Source organism: Solanum stenotomum, chromosome 4 (assembly GCF_019186545.1).
Source record: "Solanum stenotomum isolate F172 chromosome 4, ASM1918654v1, whole genome shotgun sequence".
Taxonomy (NCBI): domain Eukaryota; kingdom Viridiplantae; phylum Streptophyta; class Magnoliopsida; order Solanales; family Solanaceae; genus Solanum; species Solanum stenotomum.
This window is the reverse complement of record NC_064285.1, coordinates 1,992,416-2,015,107: the sequence shown is the minus strand read 5'-3', so window position 1 is coordinate 2,015,107 and position 22,692 is coordinate 1,992,416. Positions and strand designations below refer to the sequence as shown.

The following is a 22,692-nucleotide window of genomic DNA, read 5'->3' as shown; positions in this document are numbered from 1 at the left end:
AGAAGTAGAATCTCCTTTTTCTACATTGATACTCTAATAGCAGTTGATAATCATTCAATGATATTTTGATTTATCGTTTGATCTGATACATTACCATTTTGGCCATCAACAATCCTATAAAATAAATTTCACTACCACCAGAACCTGTGGCAAATTCAAAGGGAAATATTACATGTGTATACAAATCTGATTTATACACGAATCACCAGGGTTTTTTCTCACTGGTACTTCTATACAGAGCCATTTAAGATAAAAGCTCTAAAGCAATACAAAATAAAACCACATATTTGTCCTATCCTTTTTTTTTCTTTGGATTTCTTTTTTCTTGAACTTTTTTCTTCTTTTTTTTGTTTGTGAAAGAATTGTATGTTCCTAAAATTTACTAATGGAAATACCTTTCTGACCAACAATTATAGATGAATACAATTTTGGTGATGCATTCCCTATCAGCCATACTGTAGCTGCATGTCTGACTCTGATCTTCCACTCCAAGCATGTCCAGTTCTACCAAAAGTTCTAATTTACGCCCTGAAATTAGAATATTTCCAAAACGTTAATCAGAAAACTGTGTATGATTAAGCTGCAGATGTTAAATATACGTTTATGTCACAAGCATCAGTGTCTCAACAGAAACACATTGATTATAGTTAGAAATCATGACACATGATAAAAATATGAAGTGATTTGATTACAATTATATTATTGTTTCTGTTCATGTTGTTGTTACTTGTTACTACGATTTTATCATTATCATCATTTTTATTGGTTTCTGAACAAAAATATAAGTAATACTTTTTTTGAAATATAAGTAATACTGAAAGTTCCTCAAAGCTGGAAACAGAATAAACTGAATGGTAACTATAATCATACAGCTACCAATGAAGATATGTATACTCGAAACAGAAATACTCACTTGGGCTCCTGCAAGGAGATGACAGTTTCAAAGGCACCAGCCAGTGCTTTCACTCTGTTCTTCCTTTGCTCTCTAAGCTTACTTGCAGTCTCTTCAATCACATCATTGGAGACCACGGATTCCTTCTTCCCTTGCACCACTTGACGTTGAGGCCTTGATGAAGCCACAATAGTATTAGTCTGTTGCACTGCTTCATGCTCCTCTGCCATTACAGTTTCCTTTCCTTGGTTTCTTCCTCCATCCTCTTCTTTCACTTCTTGAGTCTCATCCACTACTTTTACCGTGTTCTCTTCAAGATGAAACTTGTTAGGATCATTGGTAATTTCTTCTGGTTCTTTAGTGTTGCTGGTGCTGGTTTCTTCAACAAGTTGTTTCTCTTCTGTTTCTTCCATCTTATTAGTTTCTTGGTTCTCCAGATCTGTTTCAGCATTGATTACATTTCCATTATGCTCTTCTTGATCTTCAATGGCTGAATTGTTTTCTCCTGCATCAGAAGCAGCAGCTCCACTGTGGTTAATGATCACATCACTTTCAGTATCAGTAACTGGAAATTCTTGATTATCTTCTTGCTCTGATAGTTCAGCCTGAGGACTAACATCCTCAGTTACATGGAGAGAATCAGTTATTACTGATGCTTTAGGTGTTAAATCATTATGACCATCCTGATCGTTGCTCGACTTGTATATGTCGTCTTCATCAGTTTCAGCCTGCAGAATGACATCCTCCACTGCATGAGACGAATTAGTTATTGATGCTGTTGGTGTTGAACTACTATGACCATCTTGATCATTTCTTGTTTTGTGTGTGCCATTATGACTAGTCCTGCCAGCCTCCTGTTGCTTGGAGATTATGCCAGTAGTTGTGCTCTTCTTTATTGTCCCTGGTGTAGTATACGTGCTAGTGCCACGTTGTTTACTGGTGGCATCCTTACTCATATGAGATGCTCTGGATAATCTATCTGAAGGGGGTTTCTGGGAAGTTGAACTTTTTCCTGAAAACGATGAGGATGACCGAAGAATTCTCTCTTTAGGATTAGCGTTTTTTTGCAAAGTAGCAAGAGGAGGCTTATCGAATGATCTTCTTCGAGTTAGAGTAGGTTTATTGTGAATGTTGGAATCACCTGATGAAGACATTGTAGGCTTGAGATAGTTGGGAACATTCTTGTTTGATGTAGTTGAATCTGCTCGCTTCCGCACCGGAGAGTTTGTAGTTGATGAATTAGGACTTCTCAGATAATTGGGAGTAGGATGTGAAGGAGATACTCCTCTCTTCTCCTTTCCTGGTGGAGCAGTGTCCTTTCCCCTTGTTGCCATTATATTCTTTGGCTTAACTAGATTTTGAACTTGTATTTTGCTGCAAAAGAGTAGTAATAAGTTAAAAGTTATGAAAAAGTCTCCAAATGGACTTTTAACACAAGCTCCTACAGGCTACAAGCATTACTTTTAATATTTGCCATCATTGAATTCAATGAAAGACAAATGCATGCATTGTTCTAAATCTTAGCCCAATTTCTCCACAAATTAGAAATATTGATCCCAGAAACAATCTTATATATTCCTCCTTCTAACCCTTTCTTTTATAACTGTGGTGTATGTGTCAGCTGGCACGTACCTCGACTAATTGCAGAGATACCTACCATTTCCCACCACCAGCAGCAATATCAGGTATCAAGTAACTTTATCCACTAAAGCTAAGACATATGGGGAAAATTACCTAGTGTTCTTGTCCCATCTTTTATATTGTTCCCTTTTCCTTTTCTTATCCTAAGCCATACCNTGTGTGAATGGCCTGCCAACCAAAAGTTTTTGTACACATTTGTTGCTCATAATTGAGAAGCTACTACCAAATATATAAGAACAATCTTTAGGAATACATTCATGGAAAATTGCAAAAAATAAAACAAAGAAAAACTTTTGGCAATCATGATTTTAATGCAATATAAGGAAAATGCACATATTAAATGGGAGTCTTAGAGCAATGATAAATCTATTTCTGTTGAAGCAATGACTAAATACTTGCATTAGAATAAGTTATCTACATTACACCCTTGAGGTGCGACTCTTTCTCGAACCCTGCATGTGAAATATGTTGTGCACGGGCAAAAAATACACATTCAACAAAAGAAAACAGAAAGAAAGACAAATTTATAGCACCTTTTTAATTTTAATCAAAATAGATGATCCATGACCTCCACTATATTAGATAGATAGATAGATGATTGATAGGGAAAAGAAACTTAAAAGAGAATTGTGAAGAAATTTTTTTAAAATAAGTAGGAAAGAAAAGAAAAAAAACGGTGAAGAAATAGAGAGATTGATGAATTTGGAAAGAGTTATTTTTGGGAGTTTGGTTGTTATATTAAGTACGAAAATTATGGATAACCCAAGGTTGTGGAAGCACATAAACACAAAGATGTGATTATCATTACAGCTCATACGAAATTATTAAATACTATAATATTACTTTGGCTATTTCACCAAGGAATATATGTCACAATTTTTTTCGTTAGTCTATATGAATATTCTTTATTTAGTTTGATAATATAATCTTTAAAATTAGTAATGGGAAGCACAAAATAGTATAGTGCTCTGCCTGCACTTTCTCTCACATCGTAATCTAATTTTTATGTATTAATTTGTCAACAACCATCGAGACTAAAAGTGTCAAATTTGTGCTTTGGGCTAAATCTGAATAGGTCTAAATGAGTTAAGTTAATAAATAAATCGATTAATAGGTTATGCAAGTTGAAATAGAGTTATGGACAAAGTTAGAATGAACTAAACAACAGGTCATGTCAAAATAAACAAGACTGTTAGAGATCGTTTGGTTGAGAACAAGATATTTCAAAATTAATCATTTCAAAATAAGTTATTTCACCATGTATATGAGATAACTTATCTCATCACTAAGGTATAAATAGTGAGATAAATAATCTCAGGACCGCCTAATATCTAAGGGCATCTCCAACCCAATCCTCTATTTTACTCTCCAAATAAAGAGTTCTCTATTTTTTCAGACAACCCAATTCTCTATTTTACTCTCTAAAATGGAATTTTTTTCTCTCTCCTCATTATTATATTATTATTTCTATTTCATTCTTATTTTCTTATTTCATAATATAAATCCTTTATTTCTTTTTTCCCAAATAATTACTTTATATAGTTTTTAATGTGATATGTTGGGCGCTTTAACCATTCAACCATGGATGCAAAATCAGCGAGTGAAATAGGTTTTGGTATTCCTTCTCGAGCTTCTATTTCTTCCGTTAAAGGATATAAAATTATTTTATATTCTAAATTTTTAAATAACATAAATTGCAAGAAAATATAATATTTACATAAATTAGGGGACAAATTCAAATAAAAGTGACATACAATTACATAAACACTCAATTTTCAAAATTATTACGTTGCTCGCATAAATGCTCTATTAATGCATTATGGAGTTCAAAATGAGCATTTTTGTCCTTAATTTTTTTATGTCTAGCTAAAAATTGTTCAAATCGGAGATTTTCATCTATCACCATTTCTATAGTTGGAGTTGGAGCCTCTACGACATATTGAATTGGTGCATTGAGATCACATTCATCCTCAATTATCATGTTGTGCAGTATAATACATGTAGTCATTATATCATGTAGCACTTCCTTTCTCCAAAAAACGTGACAGTCCTGCAATAATTGCAAAACTCCGAATGCATGTTCAACATCTTTTCGGCACGATTCTTGTTTCATCGCGAAATATTTCTTTTGTTGGGAATGAGGATCACGAATAGTTTGAACAATTGCAGACCATTTAGGATATATACCATCAACTAAATAATAACTCATATCGTATACCATCACAACTGTAGTCACAACCACAATCACAACCACAATCGCAACAATTCTCAGAATCATATCCTAATTTTTTTCCGAATAGTGCTAAATCTGGAAACGACCTACTGGATTTCTAAATTATTGTTGTTATCAATTAATTATTATGTTATGTATTGTATTTTATCTTGTATTTAAATTATTATGTTATGTATTATATTGTATTGTTATCTTGTATTTAAATTATTATGTTATGTATTGTATTGTTATCTTGTATTTAAATTATCATATCATGTATTGTATTTATAAATTAAATTTTTTCATCTTGCCATTTTAATTTTGCGTATTCTTTATAATGAAAATTAATAATAAAATAAAATTTTATTATTCACGAAAATTAGAAAAAAATTAAAATAGTATATATTAAATAATATTTAAAAATATTATATTACATTTAAAAAAGAATTATGGATATTAGATATTTAATTAATAGAATTATATGTAAAATAATATGTTAATTAGAAAGTAATATAAATAATAATAAAATAATGAAAAAGTGAAATAGAGAGTGTGAATAGTAGTTCTTCAAATTTGGAGAACTACTATTCAATTTCAGTTCTTCAAATTTGGAGAACTACTATTCAACTCTCTAAATTTGAAGAATAGAGGGTGATTTGGAGGTGGGTTGGAGTGCCCATTTTCTATTTTACTCTCCAAATATAGAGTATGGAGAGTAAAATAGAGGTGGGTTGGAGATGGTCTAAGGCAAAAATAATTTTGGGAATTTTAGGAGCTCAATACCTGTTGGGCAAAGCCCAATGTAACAAGAATTGAACTTTTCCTTACGACAAATAACCAAATACACCATATATGAATTTATGTATTATATTATATACAATATAGAACATGGAATAAGAATAAAGTGTTAGTAATAACTCTCATATGGTAAACACTTATGTTTTGCTTAAAAAGTATATATCCAATTTTTATTATACTATGTATATCGATATTTATAATACGACAAATTAAAGTTTCAACAAAATAGAATTCTTACATAATCTCAACATAACTTGACTCTTATAAGTTATAACACAATCCTTTAGAGCATCAACTTAGAAATAACAAGTCCTTACATTACTAGTATTTACTCTTTAGTGGTGTGTACACAATTCAATTTTTGAGTCGGTTCGATTTGTAAACATCCCCAATTATATCCAAATTGGAAAATCATAATATTTTATAATTGAATTTGTAAATCAAATTCAAATTTTATAATTCAAATAGTATTATTTGAATTGATTTGAATCGATTTGATGATTAGGTTGAACCAATTTGTGCACATGTCTAATTTTGTGTTTGTATATTATTACCATTAATATTGTCAATTAAGTTTTCCTTTTAAAAAGAAAAGTCCCCACCAAATGCTGCCTTTTATGCTTTTTATTAATTATTATTAAGGTTGTATTAATTATTGCTTGTGATTTGTTCCCTTCTTTTTTATTTTTAAATAAAGCAGTTGTGTCCCAATATGTTTGTCCTATTAATGGGCCTATATTCACGGACACATAATTAATCTTTTCAAAAAAGAAAAAAGTTTAATGAGATTATTATTTAGAAAAGTGAAAATATAACATTTGGAAAACAAAAAAGTATATTTCGAATTAGAATATATGATAACTTTTTTAGAAAATATTTTCTTCCATATTGAATACACCCTAAATACTATAACAAGGGGTCTAGAAGAAACGTAAACCTTGCCCTTATCTCATGAAAATGGTGAAAGAGAACTAATAAACTTTTTTTGAAAGATTCCCGCTACCTTAGGTAACACATATAACAATATCCAACAAAAATGCAGTGCCCATTTTTTTGGAGACGATGTTTTCAATGATTTTTTGGTCATTTTTAAGAATTCAAATTCAAAACTTATGTCTAAGGATAAAGGGATTTCAATCATTCCTTCGTCAGATTTATTTATTCGAAAAAAGTGAAAAGAGAAAAATAAATAAATTAGAAAAACTTGACCTAATGATATATTCCTTGTGATTTGCACGAAGAAGATCACGATAATCAAAAGAGAAAGAAATTTAAAATAATAAAAATAAAATAAAAAGGGTGGTGACATCCATAATTCTATGAGACAATTCTCATTATTTTACATTGGGAAAGAGCAAACATAAAATTTTATTGAAATTTAATAAATACATATACAAATTTGAAGCTGATCATGGTGTGATGAATACAATCCTTTCTTTTTTTATCAGAGTTTTCAAATTCAAGCATTTTGATATGAATTCTTTTTAAAAGAAATTTATTCGACACGACAAATTCAGAATAACAAATTTTCATCAAAACCAGTCTTACAATATCTCTAACAACAAGAAGCTAAATATTTTATTTCTTACTGTTCCCCATCTCAACATCAATAACTAGACATTAATAAGTGGAATTGCATTTTAAGATCTTTAATTATAATAATCACTTTGAACAAGAATTACATCATTTTGCTTCTCAACCATACCACTAAGGGGTTTTCAAATATAAATTAAAAGTCAAATAAATAATTGGGCTAAAACATATTAATATTATATACATATAATATAATGGATGACAAAGTGATTTGTTACGGATTTTTAATTAATATACATTAGTATACTATCATGTATTTTAACCTATTATTGACATGTTAATTTTAATATTCTTCAAGTTATTAATTTCACTTAATATGAACAATTACTTATAATTATTATTTAGGTGATTTAGTGGAGTAAAAATATTTTATAATGTCAACGTATAAATTAAAAGTTAAACTTATCTTGTCATTTCCTAGTTGCCTTATAACCATAATGCATCAAAAGACTTTGTTTCACCAATAAAAATTGCAATGCTATGGATACAATCACTTGAGACCCTGAGTTTTCAAATCCTAAATTAAAAAAATAAATTGCTGAAGAAAGTATTTTCCTCTTAAATGGGCTTTATACGACATGAATTTTGAGATTTCAATACAAATATCAAACACTAGATGAGAAACAAAAAATAAAAAACTTTTTTTAAATTTTTTATCATGTTATCGATATCTGTATTGAAACTCGATTAGATTTGAATTTTTGCGACTTTATCATTACCCTTTGAACCTTTGTCTCTTAAAATCTATTGTAAATTGTTTTTCCCTTTGACTCTTGAGATTAATAAAACATACCCTCGTGACAATGCCCTTAGATTTCTCTAGAAAATATGATGGATCCACTTGTTTTAAACTATAGCGGATAACTTAATAAATAAATAAAAATACATTGTTGAGTATTTCAAGATTGAAGGAAAATAATACTTATAAAAAAATAATAACTTAAGAACAAAGAATGAATATTGAAGAAGATGTCTGTGTTTACTGTGGATTTTTATTATGAAGGAAGTATTAAGTTTAGATGAATGCAACGTTAGATAAATTGTATTCTTGAAGAGTTGAAGTTTTATTATGTTACACATTTCAATTTAAAGATTAAGCTTATAATATTACGAGAAAAAAAGAATCTAATATATGAAAAACTTATTATATATAAAAAGGAAGGTAATCGGACAATAAGTAACGATAAGATAAGGGGAAAACAAGGGTTATCGTGTGAGACTAAAATACCTAAAGAAAAAGGTATCGAGTAAACAAAGTTTGCTAAATTTTCTTTTCATATACTCCTTTCCCAAATTATCGGTAGTAAATTCTAAAAATATTTATCTCAAATTATTTGTTATTTTAAAAGTTTAAGATAAATTAATTATTTTTTCTATTTTATTCACAGAGTAAAATTTTAACGATGAAAGACTATATCTTAATACATATTAAATGAAGGTAATATAGTGAAAAACATTTGCTTATTACTAATATTTTCTCAAGGAACGTGTAAAAGAGAAACAAAACAAAAAAGTTGAGACCGAGGGAGAACCAAACATAGATTTTGAGTTTGAAGTACCTAACAATATTACTATATGTATCCAATAAAAACCACCTAATTGTAATTTGTTTGAACTCAAGGTATTTCTGTCAATAGCAAGTGGAATTGCTAATTATGTAGAAAATGATGTAGTTTAGGTCTTAATCTCAACAATATAATACCACTAAGACATATGTGCTAATTATTAGATCCACAATTAATATGATGGTCAAAATTATGTGTCATTGCTTAGTTGCCTAATTATAGTGCATCAAAACCTCCCAATATCTTTGTCTTCTAATCTTGATTATTGTTAGGTCATTAAGATTTTAGGGTGTGTTTAGTACGAAGGAAAATTTTTACGAAAAATGTTTTCTTAGAAAATAAAAAAGTCTAATTAATATGTTTAGTAGTTGCAACAAAATTTTCACTTATATAGTAAACTATTGTTCTACCAAAATTAAATTTAAGACCTAAAACTAACTTGACTTGCACCGCCATCGGAAGATTTGGTGCGGTACGGATGAAGTTGATCGAGTATGAAAACAAAATTTCTGGTTGGAAGTGTTATCCTCGAATGGAGTCTTAATTGACACAAATTCAAATTAGTCAGACTGCAATACGAATATCGAAAATCAAAAGAAACTTGACTTGATTAGTTTCGATGTACATCAACTAAGCTTATTAAGGAGGTAAAACGCCCCTAAAGAAAAAAAAATATTCAAAGATTCAAATTCGAAATCTTTGATTAATGACGGAGAAAAGTGTTTGATAAAGAAAGTGAAAGTTTTGTGTATATCTTTTTTTTAATTGGATTATTGTGGTCAATTAATCAACAATATTGGTGGGTCCATAGGATAGTTCGTGTACACAAGTCTTTATGTTAATCTAATAATCCATTCGTGTTCAACCTAAATCACAATTATTTGAAGGAAAACAAATAATTAGATATTTAGTTTGAAATTTTAACTTTAGTCAATTTTAATTTACATCAAATATTATAGTAATTAGATATAACTATCTATAATAAATATAAGTTGTCTGTATTAAAAAAATAATTAACCAGTTATAATAGATTAACTACATTAATAAGAAAAAATACAATCTTTATGATATATAATAATAACATAGTCATAAAAACGTAAAGTGTACACAAATTTTATCTCTACATGCATATAATGATCATGGAAAGTGTAAGTTTTAACTTATTTTCTGTTGTTAATATTAATATACTTAATCATAACTCTTTAAATATTTTATCAATTACAGCCATAAAGAAGGAACAAAATATACATAATTAATGATTGCTTGTTTATTTTATACAAATAAAAATACACAGAAAATAAATGGTACAGCCTTTATGAATTTCCCACGAACTCAAATGATTGTGTCACCACCTTATTTTATTCTAAAAAGTAATCAATTACAGTGTAAAGTACTCTTCATTAACAAATATAATAACTTAATTTAGAATTAATTATTTTAAAAAAATATGTGTAGTATATTTGGAACGCCCATCGTAAGGACGAATCAAAGAATAGAATTAACAGATTTCTAGATTGACAAACTTTTAAAAAAGAATGTATATATGCTACACCATAGATACATTTTATATCCAAATGAGAAAAAAAAGAAAGATGAAAGCTTTATGATCAGACTTACTTGCTACATGCATTTATGGACATGATGATAATATAATGTAGGTCGAGAGATAAATACATAAAGTTTTTTGGATAAATCGAATTATACATGTCACGAACTTGGTTCGTGACAAATATAATATCGAAGTTAGATGTTTCTTTAGTATAATGATGAGATAAATCTTAACAAGAATGTTAAGCTATTCGAAGAAAAGAACTGATAGACTACTAATTAAATTGGCAAGATTTTGAAGAAGTAAGTATGACAAAGTCAGATTTATAAAACATAACACAAGTTATTATGTATAATATCAATTTTAATAATAGCATAGCTCAAAAATAAATTTATAAATTTTTTATTAGACAAAATGAACAATACGTGTGATTGAATTATTTATTTTTCCTTATATGTTAGTGGTGGGGTTTTCTTCTGTCCACAAAAGCAACAGCTAAATATTTTGGAGTTGGCCACTCATTTATTTTAGAGATTAATATTAATATATTTGTGATTCTTCTAATTATTTAAATAATTCTCTATATTTATCTTTATTTATAATCTTAGAATTTATCTACTTGATCATTTAAAAATTAGCAGTTCAATCAGTTCGATTATTTTTATGAATATTTCGATACTTAATTTTACTTTGCTAAATATAACAATTGACTAATTATATTCTAGCATACATTTTATTAAAAATCAAAATGATGCCCTAAATTCAATCCATAGGTTTAAATTACTTATGATTTAAATACAAATTTCGATTATTCAATATCAAAATCCTCAAAGTCAAAATCAATAAATCGGACTTAAGACTCACCTTAATATTTTAAGATTTTACTTTATAACAATTATTAGCAACACTATACATAAAGTCAAGAAAAAAATAGTTATAGAAAAAGTATATCGTGTACACTCAATTTGTGTACTCCCAAAATTAACCTAAATTTATAGATAAATAAATAATAAGATAAAATTTCTCAATTAGTATTATTAATCTTAGAAATTTATAAACTAATATTTGGCTTCTAAAAAGTAACCTTCTCACCCCACCTAACACAAGTCCATTTAAGATATTGTTTCGATTAATTATTTAATCATTTATTATTCCTAAAATAATATACAACATATTTGATAGCGATGCTGCCATCTACCAAATACTTTTAAACAAAAAAATTGACCTTCTTTTTAAAAATATTTTTTTCCCAAAAATGTATCGAAAATAATCTCTAATAGATAATGATAAAGTTTTTGTATATTTTAGTTTCTCAAAAAATTTAGTCGTAAAATTACATTAAATATATTATTATTGTTATTTTGTAAAAAGTCTTTTCTCTTAAATAAAAACTCCTTGTTTTATTAAATTATCTTGTAATATGGTGATTTGTAATTAATAAAAGTATAAATAAAATCTCCTCTTTTGTATATTAGTAAAATTTTTAAATTTCTAAGCAATAACGAAGTTGTGTTTTATAATGTTATTCTTGCTAAGCTGAAGTCGATTAATTTTGACTACCACACATCATCTTTTGATATGTTCATATATCAAATCCAAATTTCGACCACTCAAATTAACTCACAACCCAAATTTCGACCGCTCAAATTAACTCACATTTTTCATGAGTGACTTCAAAATTCTCAAAATTAAGATGATTTTTTTATATTAATTAAGTAGTAATTTTCACTAATTTTTTAGCTAAACAGGGGACCAAGTAAGAAAGAGTCAAAAACTTAGTTATAATTGAAACATTACATATAGATCATCATGAGCCGTTGATTTTCAACTTTTCAATCACAATTTTGATCCAACGGTTGATATTTCTTTACAAGACTCAATTGGCATTACGGCATTTTAGCGTTGTTTGTTGATGATTTGTTCGTCTTCTCTATATAGTCTTCCTCCATTTTCATCAGCTTCGATCCTATAATCTCTCGGGTGAAAAAGGGATTTTTTTTCTTTGGATAAAGAAGAAGAAAACAACGAAAACAGAAGAGAAAAAGGTGGATTAATTAAAGAAAAAAGTTTTTTTTTTCGTTTTGAATGATTGTGATACTGTAGTTTTTTCACCTTTTTGTGATGTTTCTGAAATGGGTTTGAAGTAGAATGAATTTTTAGTCTTTTTATGAATTGGGTTTGGGTAAAAAATGAATTTTTAGTCGTTTTGATTCAATCGTCTTTTGGTTGATTATGGTGGTGTATAATTCTGTTTCCTGCGAGTTTGCGAATTGGGTTTGGAAGTATTGAAGCCAAAAATGAATTTTCTGTAGTTTTTATCAATCGTCTTTTGGCTGATTATGGTGATATAGTTCAGTTTTCTGCGATTTCTCGAATTGGGTTTGGAAGTAGAGGAGCAAAAAATGAATTTTTAGTTTTGTTTCAATCGTCTTTTGGTTGATTATGGTGCTGTAGTTCAGTTTTCTGGGATTTTGGTGAATTGGGTTTTGAAGTTAAAGAGGCAAAACAGGATTTCTGATCGGTTTTCTTTTGGATGATTATGGTGATATAATTCAGTTTCCGGTGATTTGGTGGATTGGGTTTGAAGTTAGATAGGCAAAAAAAGATTTTTTAGTCCTTTTTCTCATTTGGTTCGTAGCTGATTATGGTGATATAGTTTAGTTTCCTGTGATTTCGTGAATTTGGTTTTGGAGTTAGAGAGGTGGAGATGAATTTTCGATTGTTTTTTGCTGATTATGATACTGTTATACTTCACTTTTTTGCGATAATTTGAATTGGCTTTGGAAGTAGAGAAGCAAAAAAATGAACTTTTAGTAGTTTCTCTCAATGTTTCATTGCTGATTATAGTGTTACAGTTCAGTTTCCTGCGATTTCGTGAATTGAGTTTTGTAGTTAGAGATGTGAAAAAGGATTTTCAATCAATTCTTTTGATGTGTATTTTACTTTCTCTCCCATTTGATTGTTGTCTTGTTGATCAGTTTTATTGGGATTCTATGTCTTATCTCTGTTTAATTTTTTAATTGATTGATGAACTTTATGTGCCTCCGATGAAAGTTTTGGTATCTACTTTTGTTGGTTTGAAGCCTCTTGACAGCTTTTAGTTTTAATTTTTTATGTGACAGTGGTTGAATTCATATTGTATTTCTTTCTTATTGTTCCCTTGTGGATGATTCTTTTAGGTTGTCATTTATGTTATATCCTTGGGTTTCATTTATTTCTTTCACTTCTTTTTTAGTTTGACACCCCTTTGTGCATTATCGAAGTATGTTTAGGTCAAATATGAATATAAGGAAGTGGGGTTTAACAAATGATTCTTGTCATCTACACTAGTTTAGCTATGGGATTTTGGTAGAATTTAAGGGGGGTGTTGATCTTTGAATTCGGTTTAAAGATATGTGAATTACCAATTAGATGCTTGCGTTTGGTAAAAGAAAAAGGATGTAGGGAAAAAGAATTTGGCTTTTGGTTGTGATAGTACTATTGCCAAGGGTCGTTCGGAAACAACCTCTCTGTCTCCACGAGGTAAGGGTAAGGTCTGTGTACACTCTACCCTCCCCATACTCCACTTGTGGTAATACACTAGGTATATTGTTGTTGTTGTGAAAGTACTATTGACAAGTTTGGAAAGAGAATCTAAGGGGGCAATTTTTGATGATATTTATGAGTTAGATAGAGTTCTAGTCATCTAGTCAGAGAGGAACTGTTATGATTTTTATGCTGATCACCTAAAAACCAGTTGTCTACTTAGTATGAATGAAGTTTCTCTTTGCTAGTAGTTGCTAACAGTACTTTGAACAGTTGAACTTGATCGTTGTTCTTGGAATTTTTGGGATTACTTTAGTATTTTACTGAAATCCTGTACTATCATGAGAGTTGTTGTAGCTGCTAAAGAGATGTCTGCTTAGCCATATATAATAATCTCCTTATTATAAGGCATAATCATCGATGTCTAATTTAAGGCTACATGATGGTTTATGCAGATATAAATGGTGCTTCGTGTAAGACATGGATGAATATTCTGTTAAAAGAGCTGGCAATGGGCTTGTCGCCCCCAGAAGAGGTTTAAGGGACACGATTGAAAACAAAGATAAAAATGTTCAGTATTGTTCTAGACTTGGATGTAGTGGCCGGGTCAATTATACTAAGAGTACCAGAGTTGGAGGCATGGAGAAACCTAGATCACTAAGGCCTACTTTCAGTTCTTCAAACGGAAAGGAAGTAGTTGGGAGTTCATCTGTGACATCCTCTGGAATGACTACTGCGAGAAGGTCAGGCAAGGAATCTCACAAAAAATACTCTTCTCACATTGAAAACAAGCGATCAGATACCAGTTCCTTACGTAAAGAGCCAGAAGTTTTAAAACAGATGCAGTCATCAACAGAGCGTCAATTCCAATTTGATTCAGCAAAGAGAGATACTGGATCCAGTAAAGTTGTATTTACAGATGTTGGTTGCTCTAGTGGAACATCGAGCAGACCTCGAAAAATATTTGGTCATGGACCTGGTTCTTCCAACCAAAAGAGTCCAATGAATTCCTCTATTTCTTCATTGTCTAAATCCATTAGTGCTGGGATGAGGAGCAGTAGTAGTGGGGAAGGATACAGGTTGAAAAATCTGAAGTGCAATTCCACACCAGATGTCCTCCCATATAGTTCTTCAGCATCAGAATCAAGTACCAGTCGAAGGGAAACAGTAAAAAGGAGAAATACTGAAGGTGAAAGCAGTTCATCATCTAAAGGGAAAAAAATGAGTGGGGCATCGCCAAATGAAGGACGTGCAGTTCGTCCCGCTACTGGAATCTCCATCTCTGACTCAAGGAGTAGTAGAAGCTCGGATTTCAGTGACGGTAATCGTGCTGTATCAGTTCGGACCCGCAGATCAATGAATGTGAGTACTAGGTTAAGGGGTCCTGTTCAGGATTCATTGCATACTAAGTCCTCTGGCTCAAGACAAAATTTACCTGAGCCTGGAACTCCAAATCTAGATATGCCTAGTTCATCCAGTCAACTTTTCATGGATTCTTCATCAAGTGATTATAGCACTTATAGTTTACCTGCAAATGATTATGATGATGATGATGATGATGATGACGACGATGAAGATGAAGATGATGATTTACCTGGTGTAGTACCATTCACTTCAGCAGAAATCGGCATTAACGGTATGAACCGTGAAGCATTGCAGCGATATAACATGGATGGAGTTGCTCAGGTATTCTTGGAGGAATTCAGATTCAATCTACTTCCTACAAGCTTACTGATATTTAAGTATATTGGTCTTGCTTTTACTTTGCAGGTATTGCTGGCACTTGAGAGAATCGAACAAGATGAAGAGTTATCTTATGAGGTATTCAATGTTGATTATTTTTCTTCTCCTGTGAATTTACTATTTCGGTTTGTGAATGAACTCTTATTTTCTATCTACAGCGACTACTGGCGTTGGAGTCCAATTTGTTCCTCAGTGGCCTTAACTTCTATGACCAGCATAGAGACATGAGACTAGATATCGATGACATGTCCTATGAGGTCTGTTTTTATTTCTTTTTTCACAACTTATAAGACATTTATTACTATGACTTCCTCAAATACTTTGATAATCTTATTTATGTTCTATAGTACTCATTTTGGTTTTTAGAACTGTATAGTTTGTCTTCAAAGTATGGAAAATTCATATCCTAAATCAAGTTAAAAGTTTACTACATCTGTCCCAATTTATGTGGCACCTTTTGACTTGGCACAAAGTTTAAGGAAGAAATGAAGACATTTGAAATTTGTGGTCTAAAATCCTCTTTGACCAGCTAAACGTGGAATTTTAAAGTTAAATTGTTTTTAATATAGAATAGTGACATGCTTTTTAGGACGGACTAAAAAAGAAAGTGTGCCACATAAATTTGGACAGAGGGAGTAAAAAGTAGTCCTCATTGTCGAACCCCATCATTCACGATTGGAGGATGGCAAAAGAGTTTATGACTACTTAATGTTCAGTGGTGTTCTCTTTTGCAAGAACGCTTGAGGGTTATTTATTTGAAGTTTTTTCTTAGCTGAAAGTTCTTCAATTGAAGTTTTCCCATCAGTCTAGTATGATATTTTCTACATCGTCTGAGAAATGTTTTTTTTCCCTTGATATCCATCATCTGATAAATTGATTTTTTTAATAGGAATTATTAGCACTTGAGGAGAGGATTGGCTCTGTTACTACCGCTCTGCCTGAGGAAGAACTATCGAAGTGCCTCAGGAGAAACATTTATCAGGGTAGGGCTTCAGAAACAGAAACACTAGAAGCTGATGAGGATGGAGATGACATCAAGTGCAGCATTTGTCAGGTTGTCGTCCTATTTTAAGCATATTTATCATTTAATTCATCATTCATAGGTATCTTTTTCATTTTCGATATTTATAGCATTGTGTTGTGTATTGCCTTTGTCTATGAAATATCTTTTCAAATGGAGAGAAGCCGAATGCTATAAGATAACATTCATCTGACTACATAAGTATTTTCCCTCTTGTAAGTCCTTCTGATGCTTACTAGATTTTTTTGAGTACCTTATTAGAACCTTAAAAACTGGTGAATCTTTTCCGAAGAAAGAATATATTTCCTTGATCTCCTAGACATTTGATAAAATTTCGTACTGGTGTTTGAAACATTGAACCTAGAACTCTTTTGAATGCTTATGTTCTTTCAATGTCCTGGTCCATCGACTTTTTGAGGATGTAATTTAGGCAGCTCTGACCATGCTGTCGACATTTCCAAGCGAATATGATGTATCCTCTGTGTGAGACAAAAGCTTATATATGAACCCTCAAGCTAGTTTGGTTGACACTCTACTATATGAATCCTCATTGACCATATCGCTCTGTTTGAGCTCATCTCAGTCCAAATGAATTGAGTTACTAACTGCTGACAATCATACATTTTTGCAGGAGGAGTACGTGATCGGAGATGAAATAGGGAACCTGGGATGCGAACACGGGTATCATATGGAGTGCATAAAGCAGTGGTTTAAGCTCAAGAACTGGTGCCCTATCTGTAAGGCTGCAGTAGAATCATTGAAAACGACATCTTAGTTGCAAAATCTTTAGATACCTTAAAAACTCCAGATGTGGGAAAGCTGTTAACAGTTTCCCTGTGTACAAATTCATCTGGGGGTTGGTTCTTGTGGATTCCTGCAATTCATATTTACTGTTCTCTTTTTAGTTTTTTCTCTATTTTCTTGTACTTTTTTTTCTCTTTTCTTTTACTTAATTGCTCTTGCCATATGAACCAATAAACCCAGGCCTTTTTCTGGCTTTGTGGTGGTGAATGTTTTCATATTCATTTCCTTCAACCTTTGAAGTGTTTCAATCATTTGCTTGCGCTAATCGTGTTTTTATATCAATAAAACACATTCCTTAAAAAGAGTTTATGCATATCATTTTCGACTATTAGTCCATAAAATATCACCTTGTAGATGTAGGGGTAATGTCTGCATATATCTTACCCTTCCTAACCCCATTTGTGGGATTACATTGGGTTTGTTGTCGTTGTTGGAGTTGAGCCCAACTAAGAGGTGAGCCAAGAGAACAAAAAGAAATGAATTTTTAATCCTATGGTAAATGCTTAAGGTTGAGATATAACCAAGTGCAATCTATGTGTTACAAAATATGTAGGAGTGAACACTGAGAAATCACAAAATGTGTTATAATACACAAGTCTTCACTGTTTTTTTTTTTCTCTTTAAGATTTATCTTAACCAAATCTTGTTAGGGGCTAAGCCGGTATGTTGGTTAAGAGTTCAACCGAGTTTAGTAATTTTAGTTCAAACTCTAAATTTGCAATAAGAAATTCATTGCAAGTATATAAATTATTAATTTAGAACTCAATAGCTCAAAATAATAATAAAAATTGAACCCACAAACCTCAAATTCTAACTCCGCTCTTTGCTTAGAACATAATTTTATGCATCAATAATTTACTTAATAAAAAAAAATCATACAACTAAAAACACTTATAATATAATTGTAAGTAAATTTTTATGCTGATCAAAAGATTAATATGATCAAAGTCTTTATTTTTGATGTATATGCATTACTTGATCTAGGTGCGAGTCTATCTTTTGTGACTCTGTATATTGCTATGAGATTCAATATTCTTCCCAAACGACTTCTTGAGTCCTTCAGTGTTTCCACACATGTTGGTGAGTCTATTTTAGCCGAGAGAGTTTATCATGATTGTACCATCTCTGTCAATCACAAGGACACCATGGTTGACTTAGTTGTTATTCAGGTATGGACTGACTTCATGCTTGTTATGCCTCAGTTGATTGTATAACTCGAGTAGTCAAGTACTTGTTTCCTAATGAGCATGTTTTAGAGTAGAGGAGTAGTTCAACAGTGCCTAAGGGTCATTTCATTTCGTACCTTAAGGCCAAAAGGTTAATCTCTAAGAAGTGCATCTATCACTTAGTCCGAGTTAATGACTCTAGTGTCACCACCAAAAGATTAAATTGTCGCCATTAAAAGACTGTATTAGTGGCAACTTGTGTCACCACCAAAATATTAAATTGTCGCAACTATCAGATTGTATTTGTAGCAACTTTTGTCGCCACTAAAACATTAAATTTTTGCCACAAAAGACTGTAATAGTGCAACTTTTGTGGCCAGTAAGAGACTGTTTTAGTAGCAACTTTAGTCGCCACTAAAAGATTGTATTAGTGTCAACTTTTGTCGCCACTAAAAGACTGTATTCGCCTCAACTTAGTCGCCACTAAAAGTGGGTATTAGTGTCAACTTTATCAGCCACTAAAAGATTAAATTGTCGTCACTAAAAGATCGTATTAGTGTCAACTTTAGTCGCCACTAAAGATTAAGTTGTCGTCATAAAAGACTGTATTAGTGTCAACTTTAGTCGCCACTAAAAGATTAAATTGTCGTCACTAAAAGTAGGTATTAGTGTCAACTTTAGTCGCCACTAAAAGATTAAATTGTCGTGACTAAAAGACTGTATTAGTGTCAACTTTTGTCGCCACTAAAAGATTAAATTGTCGTCACTAAAAGACTGTATTAGTGGCAACTTTTTAGTTGCCACTAAAAGATAAATTGTTGCCACCAAAAGACTGTATTAGTGTCAACTTTTGTCGTCACTAAAAGATTAAATTGTCGCCATCAAAAGATTGTATTAATGTCAACTTTTGCCGCCACTAAAAGATTAAATTGTCGCCACTAAAAGACTGTACTAGTATCAACCATTGTTGCCATTAAAAGATTAAAAAGGGGCCAGTAAATTCGAAAATAAACGTTAAAAATGGTGTGAGTATGCGTGGTGATTCACCAACTCATTATGGAGATCCTCATAAAAAAATTTCAGAAAAAAATATTTTGGGTGCTCCGGACCCACAGATCTATTGGCTAATACACACGAATAATCGAGAAATTTACATAAATCCTAAAAATAACCTATAAATGGTGAAATAGACGTTAAAAAAATGGTGTAGGTATACGTAGTGATTTCCCAACTCATTACGGAAGTCTTCATAAAAAATTTTAGAAATTTTTTTTGAGTGCTCCGATGCGCCAGATCTATGGGCTTATACACACGAAAAATTGAGGATTTTGCATTACTCCTAAAAAAGGACCTATAAATACGGATATAGACATTAAAAATGGTGTGAGTATACGTGGTAATTCCGCAACTCATTACAGAGTTTCTCCTAAAGTTTTTTCAAAAAAAAAATTGAGTGCTCCGAGGCGCCAGATCAATGGGCTTATACACATAAAAAATCAAGAAATTTACGTAATTTCTAAAAATGGACTTGTAAATATGTAACTAGGTGTTAAAAAAATGATGTGAATATACGTGAGTGTTCCCAACTCAATACAGACGTGCTCATAAAATTTTTTAAGAAAAAAGGTTTGGATGCTCTGAGGCGAAATCCCTAGGCTAATATACATGAAAAAAATGAATATCACGTAATTTCTAAAAGTTGGCTTGTAATTGCAAAAACATGCCAGAAAGAAATGGTGAGATTGTACGTAACACTTCCTCCACTCATTAAAGAGGTCCTTATGAAGATTTTTCAAAAATAAAATTTGGGTGCTCTGATGCGCCTGATCCATGGACTAATATATACGAAAAATAAAAAAGTCGCGTAATTTCTAAAAGTTTGATTTAAATGTGAAAATATGCTTAAAAAATGGTAGGATTGTACATAACGATTCTCCAACTCATTACGGAGATTCACATAAAGCTTTTTGCAAAAAAAATTGTTGAGTGCTCTTAGCCGCCATATTAATGGGCTAATACACATGAAAAAACAAGAAAGTCACCTAATTTCTAAAAGTTGATTTGTAAATGCAAAAATATGCCTGAAAAAATAATAGGACTATACGTAATGCTTCCCCAACTCATTAGAGAGGTTCATATGAAGATTTTTCAAAAAAAATTGGGTTCTTCGAGACGCCTGATCCGTAAACTAATACACACAAAAGATCATGAAAGTCCCATAATTCCTAAAAATTAGCTTGTAAATGCAACAATATGCCTAAAAAAAGGTGGGACTATGCGTAACACTTACCCAACTCATTAAAAAGATTTTCATATAGTTTTTTTCTAAAAAAAAAATTGGGTGCTACGAGGTGCCAGATTCATGAGCTAATACATATCAAAAATTGAGGAATTCACGTAATTCCAAAAGTAAGCCCGCAAATGCGGAAATAGATGTTAAAAATTGTGTGAGTATATATGCTGGTTTCGCAACTCATTACGGAGGTCCTCATAAAGTCTTTTTAGAAAATATATTTGGGTGCTCCGAGGTGCCAGAACAATGGGCTAATACACACGAAAAATCAAATTTTTTTGCATAATTCCTAAAAAAGGGCATGTAAATGTGAAAATAGGCATTAGAAAGGTGTGAGTATACGTGGTGGTTCCCCAACTAATTACGGAGATTTTCATAAAGTTTTTTCAGAATTAATTTTGTGTGCTCCGAGGCGCCTAATCCATGGGCTAATACATACAAAAAAATCAAAGAATTTACGTAATTTCTAAAAAAGGCTTGTAAATGCGAAAATAAACGTTAAAAATGGTGTGAATGTACGTGGTGGTTCTCTAACTCATTACAAAAGTTCTCATAAAGTTTCTTCACATAGAAATTTGGGTGTTCTAAGGAGCCAAATCCATGCGCTAATACACACGACAAGATCGAGAAATTTACGTAAAACCTAAAAAAAGGCCTGTAAATGCAAAAATATGCGTTAAAAATTGGTGTAAGTATATGTGGTGGTTCACTAACTCATTACGCAGGTACTCATAAAGATTTTTCAGGAAAAAAATTTGAGTGCTCCTAGGCGCCTAATCTATGGGCACATGAAAAATTGAGGAATTTGTGTAATTCCTAAAAAGGCCTATAAACGGAAATAAACGATAAATAAATTATGTGTGTATACGTGATGGTTCCCCAACTAATTATAGAGGTACTCAAAGTTTTTCAGATAAAATTTTGGGTTCTTTGAGGCGCCTGATCCATGGGCTAATACACACATAAAAATTAAGGAATTCACGTCATTCCTAAAAAAAGGTCTATAAATGCGAAAATAAGCGTTAAAAATGGTGTGAGTATCCGTGGTGGTTACCCAATTCATTACGGAAGTCTTCATAAAGTTTTTTCAGGAAAAAAAAATTGGGTGCTCCGAAGCGCCAGATCAATGGGCTAATACACACAAAAATTGAGAAATTTGCGTAATTCCTAAAAAAGGTCATGTACATGCGGAAATAGACATTAAAAATTATTTAAGCACATGTGGTGGTTCCTCAACTTATTACAGAGGTCCTCATAAATGTTTTCAAGGAAAAAAATTGGGTACTCTGAGTCGCCACATCCATGGGCTAATACATACGAAAAATTGAGGAATTTGCGTAATTCTAAAAATGGGCTTGTAAATGCGAAAATAGCTGTTAAAAAAGGTGTGAGTATACGTGGTGGTTCCTCAACTCATTACTGATGTCCTCATAAAAAATTTTAAGAAAAAAATATTTGGTTCTTCGAAGCGCAAGATCCATGGGTTAATACACATAAAAAATAGAGAATTTGCTTAATTCCTAAAAAAGAGCCGATAAATGCGGAAATAGGCGTTAAAAATGATGCTAGTATACGCGGTGGTTTCCAAACTCATTATAGAGGTTCTCATAAAGTTTTTTCAGAAAAAAATTTGGGTGCTCCGAGGCTCCAGATCCATGGGTTAATACACACGAAAAATCAAGGAATTTGTGTAATTTCTAAAAAGGGCTTGTAAATGCATAAATAGACGTTAAAATGGTGTAAGTATACGTGGTGGTTCTCTAACTCAGTACAGAGGATCTAATAAAGTTTATTTCAGCAAATAATTTTGGGTGCTCCTAGACACTAGATCCATGGGCTAATTAATCTACATGAAAAATCAAGAAATTTGTGTAATTCCTAAAAAAAGGC

General features: G+C 31.4%; 2 protein-coding genes across 4 annotated transcripts; one reads left to right on the top strand and one right to left on the bottom strand.

Annotated features, from left to right (window-relative positions):
- Positions 1-390: 390 nt before the first annotated feature.
- Positions 391-3,169, bottom strand: LOC125863372 (uncharacterized). Of its 3 annotated transcripts, XM_049543562.1 has the most exons (4): positions 3,067-3,169; positions 2,034-2,266; positions 914-1,904; positions 391-528 (listed from the first exon to the last, which is right to left on the bottom strand). In XM_049543562.1, the coding sequence occupies exons 2-4, from the start codon at positions 2,224-2,226 to the stop codon at positions 522-524; spliced, it is 1,191 nt and encodes a 396-aa protein (XP_049399519.1). In that variant the 5' UTR covers positions 2,227-2,266; positions 3,067-3,169; the 3' UTR covers positions 391-521. The 3 variants fall into 3 exon arrangements, with proteins under 3 accessions (XP_049399519.1, XP_049399517.1, XP_049399518.1); XM_049543560.1 differs by having other exon boundaries at positions 914-2,266; XM_049543561.1 differs by lacking the exon at positions 391-528 and having other exon boundaries at positions 910-2,266.
- An 8,964-nt stretch (positions 3,170-12,133) lies between these two features.
- Positions 12,134-17,580, top strand: LOC125862214 (uncharacterized). Its single transcript, XM_049542239.1, has 6 exons — positions 12,134-12,295; positions 14,231-15,461; positions 15,546-15,596; positions 15,677-15,775; positions 16,408-16,572; positions 17,171-17,580. Exons 2-6 carry the CDS (start codon positions 14,256-14,258, stop codon positions 17,312-17,314), a joined length of 1,665 nt encoding a protein of 554 aa, XP_049398196.1. The 5' UTR covers positions 12,134-12,295; positions 14,231-14,255; the 3' UTR covers positions 17,315-17,580.
- Positions 17,581-22,692: the final 5,112 nt, after the last annotated feature.

Excerpts from the sequence above, each read along its gene's own strand:
- LOC125863372 (XM_049543560.1), bottom strand. The coding sequence starts at position 2,226 with ATGGCAACAAGGGGAAAGGACACTGCTCCACCAGGAAAGGAGAAGAGA.
- LOC125862214 (XM_049542239.1), top strand. The coding sequence starts at position 14,256 with ATGGATGAATATTCTGTTAAAAGAGCTGGCAATGGGCTTGTCGCCCCC. Across the intron at positions 15,462-15,545 it reads ACATGGATGGAGTTGCTCAG|GTATTGCTGGCACTTGAGAG; the intron begins GTATTCTTGGAG and ends TTTACTTTGCAG. Across the intron at positions 16,573-17,170 it reads TCAAGTGCAGCATTTGTCAG|GAGGAGTACGTGATCGGAGA; the intron begins GTTGTCGTCCTA and ends ACATTTTTGCAG.